Source organism: Gossypium arboreum, chromosome 13 (assembly GCF_025698485.1).
Source record: "Gossypium arboreum isolate Shixiya-1 chromosome 13, ASM2569848v2, whole genome shotgun sequence".
Classification (NCBI taxonomy): domain Eukaryota; kingdom Viridiplantae; phylum Streptophyta; class Magnoliopsida; order Malvales; family Malvaceae; genus Gossypium; species Gossypium arboreum.
Window position 1 is genome coordinate 58,432,549 of NC_069082.1, and position 18,739 is coordinate 58,451,287.

The 18,739-nt window shown below is 34.2% G+C and overlaps 1 protein-coding gene across 1 annotated transcript; it reads left to right on the forward strand.

Moving 5' to 3' along the window:
- The first annotated feature begins 14,728 nt into the window (after positions 1 to 14,728).
- LOC128286940 (acyl carrier protein 2, mitochondrial-like) lies at positions 14,729 to 17,867 on the forward strand. Its single transcript, XM_053024749.1, has 2 exons — positions 14,729 to 15,150; positions 17,556 to 17,867. The coding sequence occupies exons 1-2, from the start codon at positions 14,923 to 14,925 to the stop codon at positions 17,730 to 17,732; spliced, it is 405 nt and encodes a 134-aa protein (XP_052880709.1). The 5' UTR covers positions 14,729 to 14,922; the 3' UTR covers positions 17,733 to 17,867.
- The last annotated feature ends 872 nt before the right edge of the window (positions 17,868 to 18,739 follow it).

The window sequence follows — 18,739 nt, forward strand, 5'->3', positions numbered from 1 at the left end:
TCGGCTACTCGATGATCTTCGATTTCCCCTTGTTGGACGCCTCTCCTTTAGGATCTTGAGCTTAAACAAATAAATTAGCTCATTCAACCGCTTTGGTACATATATTGGTATCCACATTTTAATGATCTTATGACTTACGGAACGACATGGTAAAATTTTTATCTTACTACCTTACGTTCTTAGCTATTCGGCTAATAGCCTTATGCAATTATCATACTATCAATAATCCAATCACATTCATTACTCAAGTATAGTATTTTCACATTCGGAAATAATATTACATACAATAGCTGATTCTTCTTACTTTGTATTTATGCATCTATTTGATCATTAGTTTAGTTCAAACACCCATACACCAAGATTTATCAAGTTTAGCATGAAACATAACCTTAATCCTCAATGACCACTATGGCCGAAAATCCTAGTCAACCCAAAATCACAATTTCTAACACATAATTGTTCATAACACAATTAAAGCATCCTCTCCATTCCAACACTTCAAGACACATACATTTCCCACAAATCTCCAACTTCATATTCGGCCTTAGTGTACATACACAAGCTGATTTTTTCTTCCTATCATCCAACCTAACTATATGAATATTTAACTAGCTCACACTTCACCCATCCACAATCACTCATTTAACACAAAGAAAATAATCAACTCCCTTCACTATCTACCATGGCGAATACTTCATGCACCACCCAAATCCAAAATTTTAACATGGGCTAGTTCAAGAACTTAGTAATCAACTTACATTAAGCTGAAATTTCAAAATCTAACATGAATTACTAACCTTGTTTTGAGCTTAAAGTTGACCGAAATCTCCTTCCCCTTTCTTTCTTCAATTCGCTAAGAGAGAACCAAAGGAAATGAAGCTCTCTTTTTTTTCTTTCTTTGCTCCATTCACGGCAAATTGGGGGAGGCATCCACACACTTTTTTTATTTATTATTTTATTCCCTTTCTTTTAATTCCTTTCTTTATTTTAGTATGTCTCCCATAATCCAATTTCTTATTATAATATCTAAGGCAAACAAATATATTGCCCATCATCAATCTAACTTGGCCGCCACCATAAGGAAAATTTGGCAATTTGACATGCAAGTCCAAGCATTTTCTAATATGTATCAATAGGCCACTTTAACATTAGCCTAGCACATTTCTCAATTTCCTCACATAAGTCATTTCTAATAAATTTCACCTACGAATGACGAAATTAAGGCACGAAATTTTCACATATGTACGTTCATGCACAATAAACATAGAAAATAATAATTAATTATTCTTGTGTCTCGGTTTTGTGGTCCCGAAACCACATCCCGACTATGGTCAATTTTGGGATGTCACAACTCTCCCCCACTTAAGAAATTTTCGTCCCCGAAAATCTTACTTCCTCTACACAATTTTCTTTGTTTCACTTGTGGTTTAGTCGACTTCTTCTCTCTTCTTCCCTTAGTATCGAATAGTCTTTTGTTGCCATACAAATCTCAAGGGGCCAAACACCTCTTTGGCTGAATACCATTGGTGCCGCCACTACCCTTTCCTCTCAGTCGATTCTAGTGTAAGTGTTCGCTCTTCTAATCGGTTTGTTTTGCTAAGTATCAATTATTGTCCCTCACTTCTTCTAATCGATTTTGGGTAGGAATAGGTATCGAATCCCAGTATTTGGATCTCTATCGATTTGCTCCTCAAGAGAGAGACCTTGGTAAGTGTTCTTGATCTTAGTTGGTCGAATGGTCATAGTTAAGGTAAAGGGGACTTGTGTTGGATACAAGTCACCTGTTATTTTGGTGTTAATAGTTAAGATTGGTGCAGATCTAGGAGTTGATCGTGGTTAGTGCTTAAAGTAGAGGTTGTTATAACTTGTCGCGCAATGTAAGATGGAAGGTGAGGTTTCGGTTTTGGTAAAGATATGTATTAAGCATGCGATTAATTGAAAAGTGATATCGATTGTAGTTTCGAGGCTAAGGAAATCACAGCGCGTTCTATTACCAGGTGTGTACATACACTGCACACACAAATAGATCGAAAAATCCCGAAATGCCGAAATGCCGAAAGTTTGGCTACGGTAGTCTTACGAGTGCGCGAACACTCGCAAGGGGGAAACTGATAGGTTGCCTAAGGCCCATGGGCGATTCCATGGACTTGGGTTGTAAATTGGCCAAACGGGACAGAATGGGCTAAATGGGCCCGATAGGCTGTTGGGCCCATAATTGGCAAAAATTGATGATTGATGCTATGTGATGAAAAATTGTATGTGAGCATGACTGTAAATGTGATTTGGGCCTAGTGGCCATATGAATGTGATTGGGCCTAATGGGCCATATAAATGTGAATGGGCCTAATGGGCCATTTGAAAGAGATTGGGCCTAGTGGACCACATATATATATAGGTATGTGGATTTGTCTGGGCTTTGTAAGAGGTTGTAGGCCTAGTATATGATGACAGCATAAAACTTAATTAATTTATTAAGGACCGTGGACAAGTCATAGGGTTAAGGTGTGGCAACAGGTATGTGCATGTCTAGGATTGGATCTAGGGAGAGCTTGGTACTTAAGCGGTCTTAATGACCCACCTCCTCTTCTCTGGAATCCTACCTGGTGCGTAGTATTCATTCATCTTAGCTCCCGGGATTTGTTAACGGGCCAAGGTAAGTAAGACCCTTAATAAAGAAAAACTACCAAAATGCCCGTAAGGGCGAAAATGACCAAAACACCCCTAAGTGTTGAATGTAAGATTTATGGATGTTACATGTATAACTACTGCATACATACGATATTCTGTTTAGGTTGCATAGGGTTGGGAATTATGGAACGGAGGAAGTATATAAGGGTCGTATGGTTGCTTGACAATCGAGCTACCATTGGAGTGTATCAGATGGATGGGTTGATATTTATATCCCCACATGATGTGTACTGGGGGATGGAGTTGGTGTGTAGCGGATGGATTATTGGGGTGGGTTGCACTGCATTGCATGTATGATTTTATGATGAATGACGAATGCTTATTACTTGTCGAGGGTTGTACACATTGCAAAAACTCACCCCCTCTTTTATTTTTCTCAGGTGATGCTCAGTAGGAGTTCGATGTTTGGAGGGACTTTGGGTGGCCAGCTAGCAAGACAATTTAGATTCGTTTTAAAAGTATTTAAGTTACTCGTTTATTAAGTAATTTTCATTTAGTATGGATTGTAATAAGGCCTCCCCCTTTTTATTATTGTTTGGTTATTTAAATTCGTGCATTGTAGTTATAAGAAGTGGAACATGGATTTTCTAAGCTATAGTTTTCTTTTAATACTATGTTTCCGCAATTAAAGTTTTAAAGGATAAGTTTTCTTAAGTCATATGTTTTAAAAAAAGCTTTGCAATAGGAAGGAGATATTACTAAGTAATTGAGATGTAACTTTTGAGGAAGGGTTTTCAATGAAAATAAGGTTTTCGCTAAAACACTTCAATGTGACACGCCAGATTCGACCATAACGTCTGGGCCGGGTTTGAAGTGTTACAATGAGTTGTCCTGTACTCCAGATGAATATTTAAAATGTGCTATATCCTTGCTCCGAGACACAAAGATACCACCGGTGGAATACCTAGTACCGATGAGTTCCGAGAGAGCGGTGACTTGGGAATTCTCTCAAACTAAGTTCAGAAGAAATATATTAGTCGAGATTTATCGACCGAAGCGTATAAATTTCGGAGCTAAAACAGGTAGGATGACAAAGGATTTTAGTATAAGCGGAAATTGTAAGACTCATCCAATATGCCCGAGAGTGTGTTTCTCTGAAGCCATAATGTGTAAAAGATTTGAAGATGGGTGAATGAAGATATCAAACTATTGGTTGGCATACTTGAGATAAAAGAGTTTGTGGTACTTGTTGAGCGAGCCCGAAAAGTCAAGAGCTCGGGAAGAGAAAAGAAAAGTGACTTTGAAGCTAGAGATACACGTAAAAGAACATCCTAAAGTCATTCCAATCGACATCAAAGAAGTTTCGAGATGATTTTAGCCGTTCTAAAGCCACTTGAGTTCCTCTAGGCGGGATCGAAATAGACCACCAAGATGCTCGAAAGCTACCTCGATGGCGAGTATGGGTAATGTCGATCAAATCAAACCGAGTGCAAGCACTATGGTAAACGACATCTCGGAAGTTGTAGGTTGCATGATCCGCCTGTTTTAAATGTGGATTGATGATCATTATATTCGAGACCGCCTAACGTTAGGCGAGGAAAATCCGATTGTAGAATACAAGATCGGGTAACACCGCAACTCGAGGTAGACAACCCGAAATGCTTTGTAATACGAGTGGAAGTCGAGAGGACTAAAGATACGACAATTAGATCTAAGGCTCGTGCACCGCCGAGCTTATGCTATACGTGCACGAGAGGAGGCTTCATCCCCCGATGTTATTACTGGTACATTTACTCTTTATGATACTAATGTAATTGCATTGATTGATCCTGGTCCTACTCATTCTTATGTATGTGAGACATTAGTATTCAGCAAAACTCTACCTGTTGAGTCTATTGAGTTTGTGATTAGAGTGTCAAACCCCTTGGGCCGGTGTGTTATGGTTGATAAAGTGTGTAAGAATTGTCCCTTGATGGTTCAAGATTTTTGCTTTTCGACTGATTTGATGTTGCTACCATTTGATGAGTTCGATATAATTCTGGGTATGGATTGGCTGACTTTACATGACGCTGTTGTGAACTACAAAAGGAAGACCATTGATCTTCGGAGCCAGAATGATGAAGTTATTCGGATTGAATCTAATGATTTGTATGGGTTACCAACAGTGATTTCTTCGATGCTAGCTCAGAAATATGTGAGGAAAGGGTGTGAAGCTTGTTTTGCCTATGTGCTCAACAGTAAAGCGACTGAAAGAAATATTGAATCAGTACCTGTTGTATATGACTATATGGATGTGTTTCTAGAAGAATTACCGGGACTGCCACCTTTTCGGGAAGTAGAGTTTGGTATTGAGTTAATGCCTAGGATGACTCCGATATCCATAGCTCTGCATCAATGGCTCCTACAAAATTAAAAGAATTGAAAGCACAGTTGCAAGAATTGAGATAGAGGTTTCATGATCGAGTTTCTCTCCGTGGGGTGCACCTGTGTTGTTTGTGAAAAGGAAAAATGGAACTATGAGAATGTGCATTGATTACAGCCCGACTTAATAAGGTGACTATAAGAATAAGTATCCGTTACCACGGATTGATGATCTGTTTGACCAACCGAAATGGGCTCTGATGATTTTCAAGATAGATTTGAGACCGAAGCTATTATCGATTCTGAGTTAAAGATTCAGATGTGCCAAAGACGCCTTGAGAATAAGGTACGGACACTATGAGTTTTTGGTTATGCCTTTCGGACTCACTAATGCACTGCTATTTTCATGGACTTGATGAATCCGATCTTGAACGATGTCTGGACCGGTTTGTGGTTGTGTTTATAGATGACATTTTGATCTACTCTCATGATGAAGTGAATATCTTGAACATTTGAGACTTGTCTTGCAGACCTTACGAGATAAGCGATTATATGCGAAATTCGGTAAATGTAAGTTCTAGTTAAATGAAGTCGATTTTACGGGCCATTAGTATTAGCATCGTATCCGGTCGATCCGAGCAAAATTTCACCATACTAGATTGGAAACCTCAGAAGAATGTTTTTGAAGCAAAGCTTTCGGGACTTCTTGGTTATTATAGGCAGGTTTGTGAAAGGTTTCTCTGTGATTGCAGCTCTAATAACAAAGCTATTGCGTAAAGATGTTAAGTTCGAGTGGTCAGAGAAGTGTCAACAAAGTTTTAATCAGTTGAAGGCTCTTCTAATGAAACTCCAAGCTAGTTCAAATTAAATCGGCAAAGAATTTGTTATTTATAGTGATGCATCATTAAATGGTTTGGGTTGTGTCCTGATGTAGGAAGGCAGAGTGATAGTGTATGCCTCGAGACAAGTAAAGCCACATGAAAGGAACTATCCGAAACACGACCTAGAATTGCCAGCCATTGTGTTCGCATTGAAGATTTGGCGTCATTATCTGTTCGGTGAGAAATGTCATGTTTATTCTGATTATAAAAGCCTGAAATATTTGATGACTCAGAAATATCTGAATTTGAAACAACGTCGATGGTTAGAACTGATAAAAGACTACGAGCTTGTGATTGACTATCATCCGGGAAAAGCTAAAGTTGTTGTTGATGCCTTAAGCCAAAAATCACTGTTTGCTTTACGTGCAATGAATACGCATATGGATATGTTTGATGATGGTTCGATAGTATCTGAATTGAAAGCTAGACCATTATTTGTTCAACAAATATGTGATGCCCAGAAGATTGATAATGAATTGATTGCAAAATGAGCTCAGGTGAGACAGATCTTGATTCGAGTTCGAGTTGATCTTGATGATATTTAAGGTTCAAAGATCGAATATACATTCTGAGAAATTCAGAGTTGATTTAGATGATTTTGAATGAAGCTCATAGCAATCGATTATCTATTCACCCAGGTAGTACAAAGATGTACAATGAGCTAAAACAACTTTACTGGTGGCATGGTATGAAACGAGACATTTCTGACTTTGTTGCAAGATGTTTAGTTTGTCAACAAGTAAAAGCTGAACATCAGGTGCCTTCAGGACTACTTCAACCTATCATGATACCTGAGTGTAAATGGGATAGAGTTACGATGGATTTTGTATTTGGTTTACCGGTGACACCGAGCAAGAAAGATGCAATCTGGGTTGTTGTTGATAGATTGACTAAATCGGCTCATTTTGTTACGATCGTCATGATTACTCACTAGATAAGTTAGTGAATTGTATGTCTCCCAGTTGTGAGATTACATGGTGTGCCTATATCTATTGTCTCGGATAGAAATCCGAGGTTTACATAGCAGTTTTGGAAGAAACTGCAAGATGCACTAGGTACAAAATTACATTTTAGTACTGCTTTCTATCCGCAAGCAGATGGCGAGTCTGAATGAATATTCAGATACTTGAGGATATGTTGAGATGTGGCATTCTCGAGTTCGAAGGTACGTGGGAACGATACCTGCCTCTGATTGAATTTGCATATAATAACAGTTATCAATCGAGTATCAAAATGGCACCTTATGAGGCTTTGTATGGACATAAATGTCGTACGTCGTTGTACTGGACTGAGCTCAGTGACAATAAGATACACGGAGTTGATTTGATCGAGAAACCGAATGAAAGTGAAAGTGATCCGTGAAAGTTTAAAAGCGACATCGATAGTCAAAATCTTATGCGGACTTGAAACATAAAGATATAGAGTTTCAAATTGGAGACAAAGTCTTCTTGAAAGTATCACCGTGGAAGAAAATACTCAGATTCGGTTGTAAAGGCAAATTGAGTCTGAGGTTTATTGGGCCATATGAAGTTATAGAGCGTATCGGACCAGTTGCTTATAGACTATTGTTGCCACCAGAGTTAGAAAAGATCCACAATGTATTCCACGTTTTGATGCTTCGAAGGTATCGATCTGATCCTTCACATGTGATTAGTCCGTCTGAAATTGAAATTCAACATGATATGACCTATGAGGAAGAACCGATTCACATTCTGACTCTTGAAATTAAAGAGTTAGGAAATAAAAAGATTTCGTTAGTTAAAGTATTGTGGCATAAACACGGTGTTGAAGAAGCAACATGGGAACTAGAGGATGCAATGAAAGAACGCTATCCGAACCTATTCACTGGTAAGATTTCAGGGACGAAAATCCCTAAGGGGGGAGAGTTGTAACAGCCCGATTTAGACCCTAATCGGAACGGTGGTTTCGGGACCACAATTTGAGTCAAAAAATATCTAAAATTATTTTATGTGTTTATTTTGTGTGAATTTATATATGTGAAATTTTCGTGATTTAATTTTGTCGTTTAGGTGTCCCATTAAATAAAAGGACTTATCGCGTAAATTAAAATTTTGATAGTTAAAAGCATAAAGGGCTAAATTGATAATGGCTTATTAAATGGAAGACTTTAAGTTGTAAATTACCCATTGCCATAATAAGTGGACGGTAAAAGACATGGATTATATAGTTTATTATTATTTCATTAAGGTTATTTAAGTAATTTATTTAATAAACATATAATAGTTAAAATAAAGTTATGAAATTAATTACATTCATTTTGTTCTTTGACCGAAACTTAAGAAAAGAAAAGAAGAAAGAATAAAAGCTAGGGTTCGCTTATTTGGAGCTCAATCAAGGTTCATTTTCTTGTCGATTTTGATAATTTCTACGTTTTTGAGATCGTTGCTTAGTAATCTTCAAAACCCAAGCTTTAATTTTTTATTTTGATAAATATTTTGAGTTGTTCCATTATTGATAGCTTGGGATTTTTGTTGTTTGATGATGAAAAATGAAAGATATGTTTTAGATTAACATATTTTGTATTGGAGTTTTTGATGATTTTGAGTAATTAGGACTTAATTGAAAAAATAATAATTTGAGGGACTAAAATATGAAATTGATAAAATATGTGGACTTGTATGAGCATGTGGGCTATTCGGCCTAACATGGGTGTTGTGAAATTTTGTGTATTTTTTGTTTTGTGTAATATGGACTAAATTGTAAAAATTGTAAATGTTAGGGGTAAAATGGTAATTTTCCTATTTATGTGTTTTTGGGCTAAATTGAATGAAAATATGTTTAAATGAGCTTAATTTGAATATGTTTAGATCAAGAACCAAAGAAATCAGATTTGGACCGGAGAAAAACAAAAGTTGTCGACTAGCAGCCCAGTCCCGTTTTACGATGTCTGAGGTAAGTTTATAAGCAAATAGACGTGTTTATTGATAACTTTAACGTTATGTTTTCTTAAGTTAAAATTATGGTATGGCTGAATGTGATTGAATATGGTTACCACACTTTCGAGTGCGATTCGACTGAAATACGACGTCCGAAAGCCCCGTATGAACCTTAGGAATAGATAGGATACATATGTCATGATATAGGATTCCGATATATGTGTGCAAGTAAGACCATGGCATCGATTTGTGGTTTTCGATATGTGTTTACAAGTAAGACCCTGTTCGGGACAATGGCATCGTTTGTGGCTACATGTAAGCCCACGTCTGGGACGTTATGTTGTATGATTTATGTGATTATCCGAGTGTCCTATCCAATTCGAATGGTTCATTGGGGAAAGGTAATCGTGTATGATTGTATGATATGAGCTAATGGCCGGTATGAGTTAGTTCGATAATTAACAAAAATAAGGTAAGTGTATTGACCTATTGCACATTATTGAATAAATGTAAATTTAGTATATGTGTATTTATGAGTATTCGATCATGTGACTAATATAAGTACTTGAGACTATATTATAATCTATGAGTTTATGTATGAATGGTTATGTGAACTAAGAACTTAGTGGATATTCGACCTTGAAAGCTAAATAATGATTTGTAACTTTTGATCATACAAGCATTAGGGTAAAGTGATGATTTAACTGTGTATAAATGCATATGATTATATATAAGTAACATGGATGTATTCGTGCCTAGAATCGAATGTAAATTGATGTAATAATTTTAGTATAAATTAGTTAAGTCGAATAAATCATTGAGTAATTGATTTGCTTATGACTTACTAAGCTTTGAGAGCTTATTCCTTGTGTTTTATCTACTTTGTTTTATAGATTTTGAAGTCAAGCTACAAGCTCGGGAGCAGTCAGTCAAGTTCATCACACTATCTACTGTTTTGGTACCTTCAAACTAAATTTAAGTTATGGCATGCATAGGCTGGTTTTGGAGTTAGTTATTTTGGAAATGAATGTATATTTAAGCCATGTGAAAATGGCTAAATTTTTAAGTTAGTCTTGAATGTGTTTTGGTTGTGGTTATTGCTCTCTATATGAATTCAGTTATGCATGATCATGGAATGAGCTCATTAGGGTTAACATATCTTGTTAGTGAATTAAGTTTAATTAAGATTATGTGTGTTTTGTGCATCACAATAATTGATGAATTGGGCAGCATCTTTAGTTATTCCGATTATAGTTTTTGCGTGAGTACAAACATATATATGGAAGCGGTAGTTATAATTTGTTAAGGTGTTGTTATATGCATTGGTATAGGGAATATTCGGCTATATCTTATTGTGAATTGGATTGATTTTGTTACTGTGTTTTATATGATATGTATGGTTGCTTGGCATGGCTCATTAATGATTTATATTTTGATAAATCGTTTGTCATATGAGTTGAATTAAAAATAATGTCTAGGTTTATTTATATTCGCCCTTGATACTTAAAATGTCTTAGGTACTTTTTTATATGTTTACGAGGTGATTATAATGGATAATGTACGTGCATGGTCGGTTATAAGACAAGGGTGAATGAGATGGTTGTAACCAACTTGATTATAGGTATAAGTTTATGTATTTATTTGCGCATAGGATGGATTAACTTATCTATGATATGGTAGTTGTCTATGCTATTACATTGGGTAAATAATGCAGTCAGAAGTATGCATGAATGTAATAATACGAAGCCTATGTGAATTTTGATTGACATATCGACATTATAAGGTGTATATTTTTTCCACATGAGTTGGCTTGAATTTCGTAATAAAAATTGCATTTATATTCTACTAGGAAAGGAAGAAACATACACACATGCAATGATATAACGTTTGTGGTTCGGTGATTAAGTGTTTATATATGTATGCATATTCGAATGGGTGAATTTACCTATATTAATGCATGAAACATGTAAACTCATGCCAACTATGAAATCATCTTGCATAAATGATATATATTGGAAATTTGTATTGTCGACATGTAAAGTAGCACTTATGCAATTCTTTTATATTAAAAGGATATAATAGGTCCGATGCTTAATTAATAAAGTTGATGGTTAGTTATTTGTATTCCGTATACATAAATAGTTTGCTTTGACATATATTGGATTATGTTTTAATTATGTGTAAGACCATGTCTGGGACATGGGCATCATTATATGATTACGTGTAAGACCATGTCTGGGACATCGACATCGTTAATCGATTTCGTGTAAGACCCTGTCTGGGACAGTGGCATCGATATGTGTTAACATGTAGGACCATATTTGGGATATGGCATTGTACGAGCTTTATGTGATTTTCGAGTATCCTTGACAATTTGAATGGTTCAACGGGCATAGTCAAGATGAGAAATAAAGTATGATTGGAATAAGTCATACAGTGCATACGTAACCTATGTGAGAATCGAATCAAAGTAAATTGATGAGTTCATATTGTATTATGTATATTAAAAAAGAATTGTATATAAGTATGTTTCATGTCAAAATGTGTTTATTTGATTATAATGAAGTATGAATTGAATAAATGTTGAGTAATTAAATGAAAAGTATGAGTTGAAAAAGGTAAGTTGTCGAATAAGACCATAGTCGGGCTATGGCAATTGACTTATAAAACCATAAGCGGGTTATGGCATGTGAAATAAAGACCAAAGCGAGCCTTGGCAATGTATGTGTAAGACCATAGTTGGACTATGGCATTGGGAAAATTGATGAATATTGAATTGAATAAAGTTTATATATAATTGTTTATGCTTATGAAAATGTGAATGAATTGATAAGAATATTCAAACTATACATGTTTTGAATGAATAAACTCATGAAAATTTTGATCATCTATGTACATGAATTTGAGATTGAATGGTGAAATCATATGAATTATATCATGATTTGAGTAATTGTTTAAAATGCGTTTATTTAATAATATGAGTTTATTTCCATACGAGCTTACTAAGCTTTATAGCTTACTTTGTTTTATTTTCTATGTTTATAGAGTTTCGAAAGCTTGCTCGGGTTGGAAGTCATCGGAGATCTCATCACACTATCCAGCTATGGTTTGGTTTATATGAGCTTTGTGATTTTGGTTATATGGCATGTATAGGCTTGAGTGTTTTTATAAAGGTTTTGGGTGATGTATTGGGTCATTTTATATGGCTTATTAATGACTTACATTTGATGTGTAATTTGCCTTGTGTAATGGCATAATTTGGTATGGTTGGTGATGGTTCAAGATGATCATTTCGTCATTTGGTATATGAAGAGTATTTACTTATGAAAACATGATTTTGGACTTGATAAATGCATGGCTAATAGATAATTTATGAGTCAAGCTTTGTGTGTGATTGATGGTAGTAAAATACATATTGAAATAGGTTGTTTTGATGAGTATGATATGTACTTTGGTATATGATTGAATAGGTGAGTAATGAGGAATCAATCATGCTAGCTTGGTATGTGTTTGAATGTACTAATGGTATTGATTTGAGTATATGAGTGCTTGATTTTGAAATGGCTTATAATATATATTCAAATGGTTGTTTTGGCTGCCAAATTGGATGTGAGTAAGGTGTTATATATATGCTTTAAGGTGATTGATTATATGTAATGCCTCCACGCCCGAGACCATCACCGGAGTCGAGCTTGAGGGTTACCGAACATAATTTATCAATTTAAGAACTTCAAATCATTTGTTTCTACATTCACAGACTTTCTAGCTACTCGCGTCACGATTACAAGAAAATCATATCTCGAGTTATGAAACTCAAATCAAGATCCGTAAATTTTCCCTAAATCTAGATTCATATATCTATTTACTAATTTTTTCTAGAAGTTTTGGTTAGGACAATTAGTACAGTTTATTAGTTAAAGTCTCCCTGTTTGAGGTTTGATTGCTCGACATATGTGTATTACGAATCAGATATCTCTATACAGAATTTAAATGACTACAAGGTTTGTTTTTCTTAAAACTAGACTCAATAAGGAATCTGTACATATAAATAAAAACTTCTACTTATTTTTTTAGAATTTATTATGAATTTTTAAAGTCAGAATAGGGGATCCAGAACTATGGTGTTTTATCTTCCTTTAGGTATTTTTGTCCAAACTAGTATAATGGTCTAATTGCTATTTAAGGACCTCTACTTAAAACCCCCATTTCAATCAAGTACTTTATGAACTTGGACACACATTTTTCACTTATTTCAATTTAGTCCTAAACATCAAATTAAACACCCAATCATAAAATTTTCAACCTCGAATTCGTGGTTTCAAAACCACTATTCCGTTTTGGTCTTAAATCGGGCTGTTACAATTAGGATCTAGTTCGGGTTGTTACAGGTTTAGTCCTGGATTAGTTTGTATGCATGTTCTGGACCTCATAAGTCCATAATTGGGACAATATGATTCTGTTTGATTGGTTTTAAATTGAAATGAAATTTTATAGCCCATATTTTCCGATAATACCCCATACCTTGTCCCGGTCTCGGGTACGGGTAAGGGGTGTTATAGATTTATTGTGTACCATTGAGCTTGTAAAGCTCAACCTTTGAATTGTCTTAATGTTCAGATTTATAAACTTTTGTTCGTGTCCGAAGAACATCATCGACGAGAGACTCCTAGCATCACGTATTCAGAGTACAGTACCTTATCTATTAGTGGGCATTATTTTCCTCAGGTCTTACTTGTATTTTTTTTGTAGGTCTGTAACTCATTTATCATTTTTATTATTTTGACTATTTTGATATACGATGATATTGAAGCTCCACATATTTTGTAAAGCTACTTTTATTACTATTTTCAGTATAACTATGTATAGTATTTTCTCTTATATAAAATGTGTTTCAATGTTTTAAAATTATTTGAAAATTTTGTTGGATTACTACGGTGACCTAATGTAGCGCCTTAGTATTCGAGTACTCTATATTTGGGATTAAGGTGTTACAGGATAGGACGTAGTAATTAGGCTTTGGTATGGTGGTTAACTAAGTGGGTCTGTTTGTCAAACGAGTTGCAATCCAAGGGTTTCTTATGAACGGTGTTTTCAAGGGATTCCACATGTTCTTTTAAGAAATTTTTTTAAGGGTTTCGTACATAATAGTCCCAAACCAAGCTGTCTGGGCCATCTGTGTAACAAAATCTATACTTGATTTTAGAAAAAAAATAATCCATCAAATGAGTTGGAGCTTTGCTAGTTAGGGATGAGAAAAACTTGATTCAATTCGAAAAAATTGAATAAAATCGAATTTCGAGTTATTTGAGTCAACTGAATAAGTAATTTGAGTTTCGAGTTCGAGTTGAGTTGAATTTTACAATTCAAAAAACTCAAATAATTCAAATAATAGATTAATATAAATACCCTTTTAGTTCGTGTCAATTTTGAAAATGAGCAAATTAGTCTTTGTCAACAAAAATACAAAAAAATTAAAATAATTTTAAAATTTAAAATATTTATAAAATCCCAAAATTTATATTTTTAAAAAATTATAAAATTTTAAAAAATTTCTAAAATTATAAAGAAAGTGAAAATTTTAAAATTTTCTAAAACAATAATGTTGAGACCTAAATAAGTTAATTAATGATTCAAGTTTAACATACTAAAATATCTTTTTTTCCTTTGAAAAGGTTTTCAAATATAAATGATTTCAAATTTATATGCTCTAACATAAAACTAATTGTAATAAAATTTAATTTGACATGTTTAATTTTTAATTTAACTTGAATAATTTTACTCAATTCAACTTAAATTTTATTTTACTCTAACTTAATCTAGAGATTTTTTAATAAAATTAAAATAATTTAACTTAATTAAATCCGAATTTTTTTTTATGCGATTCCGTTGAAGTTTCAACTTTTTTCTTCTACACTGGAAGTAAACTTAGTATTTATTCAAAAAAATATAAGCAGAGTGATTTTCCCCTACTAGGTCTACGAAGATGACTGCGACGTCGTATTGGGCATTGATTTTTCACTTCCACTAGCTTCCTAAGTTACTAAAAGTTCCAATTTCGCAAAGTTAATTGGGCTTTGAGAGGGAGCGCGAACAGAAAAGAATAGGTTTCTTGACATTTTCAGCAGGTAGAAGAGAAAGGGCGATTAGTTATTGAAATGGCGGCGTTGAGAGGAGTTGTGCTAAAGCACCTGAGAGTGAATGCAACATCCCTGTCTCTGCTTCGTAACCCTAAACCCATCCCTAACGGCCACGGTGCTCTAATCTTCAACGCCATACGGCGCCGATTTTCCGACGACGTCATGGGCTCATTCCTTGACAAATCTGAGGTCACCGATCGCGTTGTCTCCGTAGTAAAAAACTTCCAGAAAATTGATCCATCCAAGGTTTTACTTTTTCATTCACTCTTCTAACTTTTTTCTTATAATATTAGGTTATTGATTTAGTCACTTCTTCCTTTTCATTAGCCAATAGCTTCTTTTAAGCTTGCGATGCTATTTTCTTTAAATTGTTTAGTAAATACCGATTCGATTGCTCGACTTAATTTATTTATGATTGGTGACGTCTGGTGTAGAGGAGTTGTATTTCTCCTAAATCAAACTAACCCTTCGATTATTTCGCTGTAAGTTTCTTTATTTTTGTTGCTTTGATATGATAAGCTGAGAACTACCAAAAATAAGTCTCTTTTCTAGCTGTAGTTAGATGCCTTCAAATTTCTGTCTTTTAGGAGTGAAGATTAATATAAATTGACTTGTATTCTGAATTAACAAACCAGTACATAAGAAACTGTGGAAAATTTTGTTTGGTTTATAATGCGAGTTCATTTCTTTAGAGCTGATTTCTGCTTGGTTCGTTTGATGTGGATGTGAAGCTTTGGTATTTTGCAAATATGAAATTTGAGGTGGTATGGTCAGGCACTGCTTAACTATTGCTTTTTCTCTCTAATAAAAAATTTGGGTGCTTAAATGAATAGGTTATTCAGTTTCTTTCAGAGGAGGAATATGAAATAGGTTTGTTTTGGGCTGGAGTTGGTTGTGGTTGTGAATTCGATATCAAATTGAAATTTGGTTGGATTGGTAGTCTAAGTTTTTGCAATATTTATGTTGTCTGGCACGTGATTGATATGCAAACAAGTATGACTTGTATAAGCATTAGATCAACTTCAATGCTAGTTGTAGTTGTAGAAGTGTGATTTTACAATCTACTTGCGAAAGAGGCTTTTGTAACATACTAGTCAGACACTGCATACAAGGGATAATTATGGCTGATAAATATGATTTACTAAATAATTTTTTTTTTTAAAAAAGAAATTCTATTTACTATATATACTTCTCTTGACTGAGTTGATGCCATAAGTTAACCAGGCACCGATTTAGTTGGGAAATTACTAAAATATCCTTTCACATACAAAGTAATTAATTATAATATAAGAGTGCTTTTGGTTTTTCATGCTTTTTAATAAAATAATATTATGATAGGATTTGAACTTGGGACGTGTGAGACTTAAACTTTTAACTTACCATTTCAACCAAGGCCTAAAAAATAAACGAATTAGGGCCTAAATACTAGGCTTTTTTTCTTGCAAGTAAAGTTACTTGGCTTTCTTGCAAATAACGTTTTATTCTAGCCCTAGATTTAAACCCTAAAAATACTTAATAACCCTAGGGGTCTATAATATATCTACTAAAAATAAATTTTATAAGATAAAACTGACATAATAAAATAGTATAATAAAAATAAAAGCTCCTGCGTCAATGTGCCTCAGAACAAGTACTACATTTAAAGGGCTGACTGAGTTGGTATCACCCATAAACCGAATTCCAACTCAGTTAAACAATTATCAAAAATATTTCCTTTTACAAAATACATTATTATGAGGGTGTTTTTCTCATTTTAAATCATTTGAAATCTAGGAAAATGCACTTGATGGGATTCAAACCGAAATCACTATAGTCGTATGTTACAAAAGCCTCTGTTTTAAACTAAAGCTTTATATACTCTTAACATCAATTTTTTATAAATATATTTGTTACATATATTCTTTCACGTGCCATAATCTAGTTTTTTTTTTTATTTAGTTTTACCTTATCCTTAAATAATTGAAAGAAAAAAGGTAAAATGACGTGCGAGTCCCTTTTCAACTTCTGTTCTCAGTTCTTCCTCAAATCCTAACCCCTCATTCCTGTGTCCAGCATGATTTTCTGTTATGATTTCATCTAGTTGCATATGCATCTTCGTATTTCCCCATCCTCTTTCCTGTTGATTGCATGGTCAGGAAGAAGGAAGTGGTATGATGGAGCCATTGGTTTTTTTTTTGCTGTGTCGCTTTATTAGACAAGTGTCACAGCACATCCTTACTTTTCTCGGCATGTTGGAAGCATTTCTAGATCAAACATCCGTGCCATCTGTTGGTGCATCATAACCTTCTTGATTTGTGATTTGTCCTTATGTGAAGAACTTGGAAAAGGCGCACAAACTCTTGCTATTCTTTTTTCTCATTTCTTTTCCTTAATATATTTTGAGATGACACAGTATCATTTATTGAGTTATTATGAGTGCAACTTGTAGTAATTTTAGGTCTATATTACTCGGATTTGGGTGTGAATTTTTTTTCAGTGTTTTAATGTATTTGTATGTTTCTTGGAAGGTAATATCCTTGTATCAATATCTGTATATGCTCAGATATGGATACTTAAAAAACCCGAAGAGTCGTAGTAATATGGTTTTTAGTTGCATGTAGAGTCTTTCTCTTGTAAGTCTTTCACTCTGTTTAGTTTATTCTGTTTTGCAGGTTACCTCAAATGCCCATTTCCAAAAAGATCTCGGGTTAGATAGTTTGGACACTGTGGAGGTTGTTATGGCTCTTGAAGAAGAATTTGGGTTTGAGATACCTGATAATGAGGCAGACAAAATCAGCACGATCAGTCATGCTGTCGAGTTCATTGCTTCTCACCCCCAGGCAAAGTAGACAGGAAACTATGACTCAAATCTTTTTCTTTATTTTACTTTGTTCATGTGAGACATGCCTGTAGTATCCGAGGAGGAACATATTTACTAGTTATATCATTTGCTCGCCTGAATTTTGAGGCGCTCTTCGAACCAATTATAGACTTTATTGAGATAAGTAAACCAAGAGGACCCCTCCCCGGTCGAGAACCGTATATCAGAATTTCATCTTGTACAGCTTAAACAAAAACACCCAAGTAATAGCTGAAACGGATATGGAATAAAAAGTTTGAAACTTAAATCTTTTCATTCAATTTTATTCGAAGATACAAAAGAGTGAAAACCCGAAAGCTCTTTTTTGTAGTTGTAATTATAATGCCAAAAAATTAAGTCAACGCAGTCGTCTTTATGTTGATCGTTACAAGACTCTTGAATCTTCTATTTACTTACTTATTTTTTTGTTCTTTGCTTTGATTTGTTCGATTTGTTCTTTGTATAAAATGTGGCTTTATTCTTGTTTTCTTTCCTTTTTATAGGAATTCTCTTGTTAAGATCCTATCAATCAATTGAAACTTTAAATTTATATCAGAATCGCGATGATTCAATAAAACCTTCAAACTAAGTTCAAAGATTCGGAGTAAGAATCATTGGATATCACTTATTCAATCAATATCAATCAATAGAATAGCTATAATAAAAACGAATACAAAGAAAAGAAAAATTTGTCCTCTGATCGAAATAAGTATAAACTAAGTAAGAGTTTGAAAGAAGAAAAAATCTTTCAATTTATAAATAATAAAATTCTTTCTTTGAATTTTTTTTTCAAGTTTAGCCGCGAGGTTTGAATCTAGACTAATAATCTCGAGTTAATTTTGATGTTACTGCCTCAACGCTGCTGTTCTAATTCATAAAATGTAATATTGCTATTTTGTTTATTTTTCTTGACCATATTTCATTTTAATGTAATAAATTTGGATAATTGGCCTAAGAAGATAATTGTACTTGATCTCAGTTTCATTAGTTTGGCAT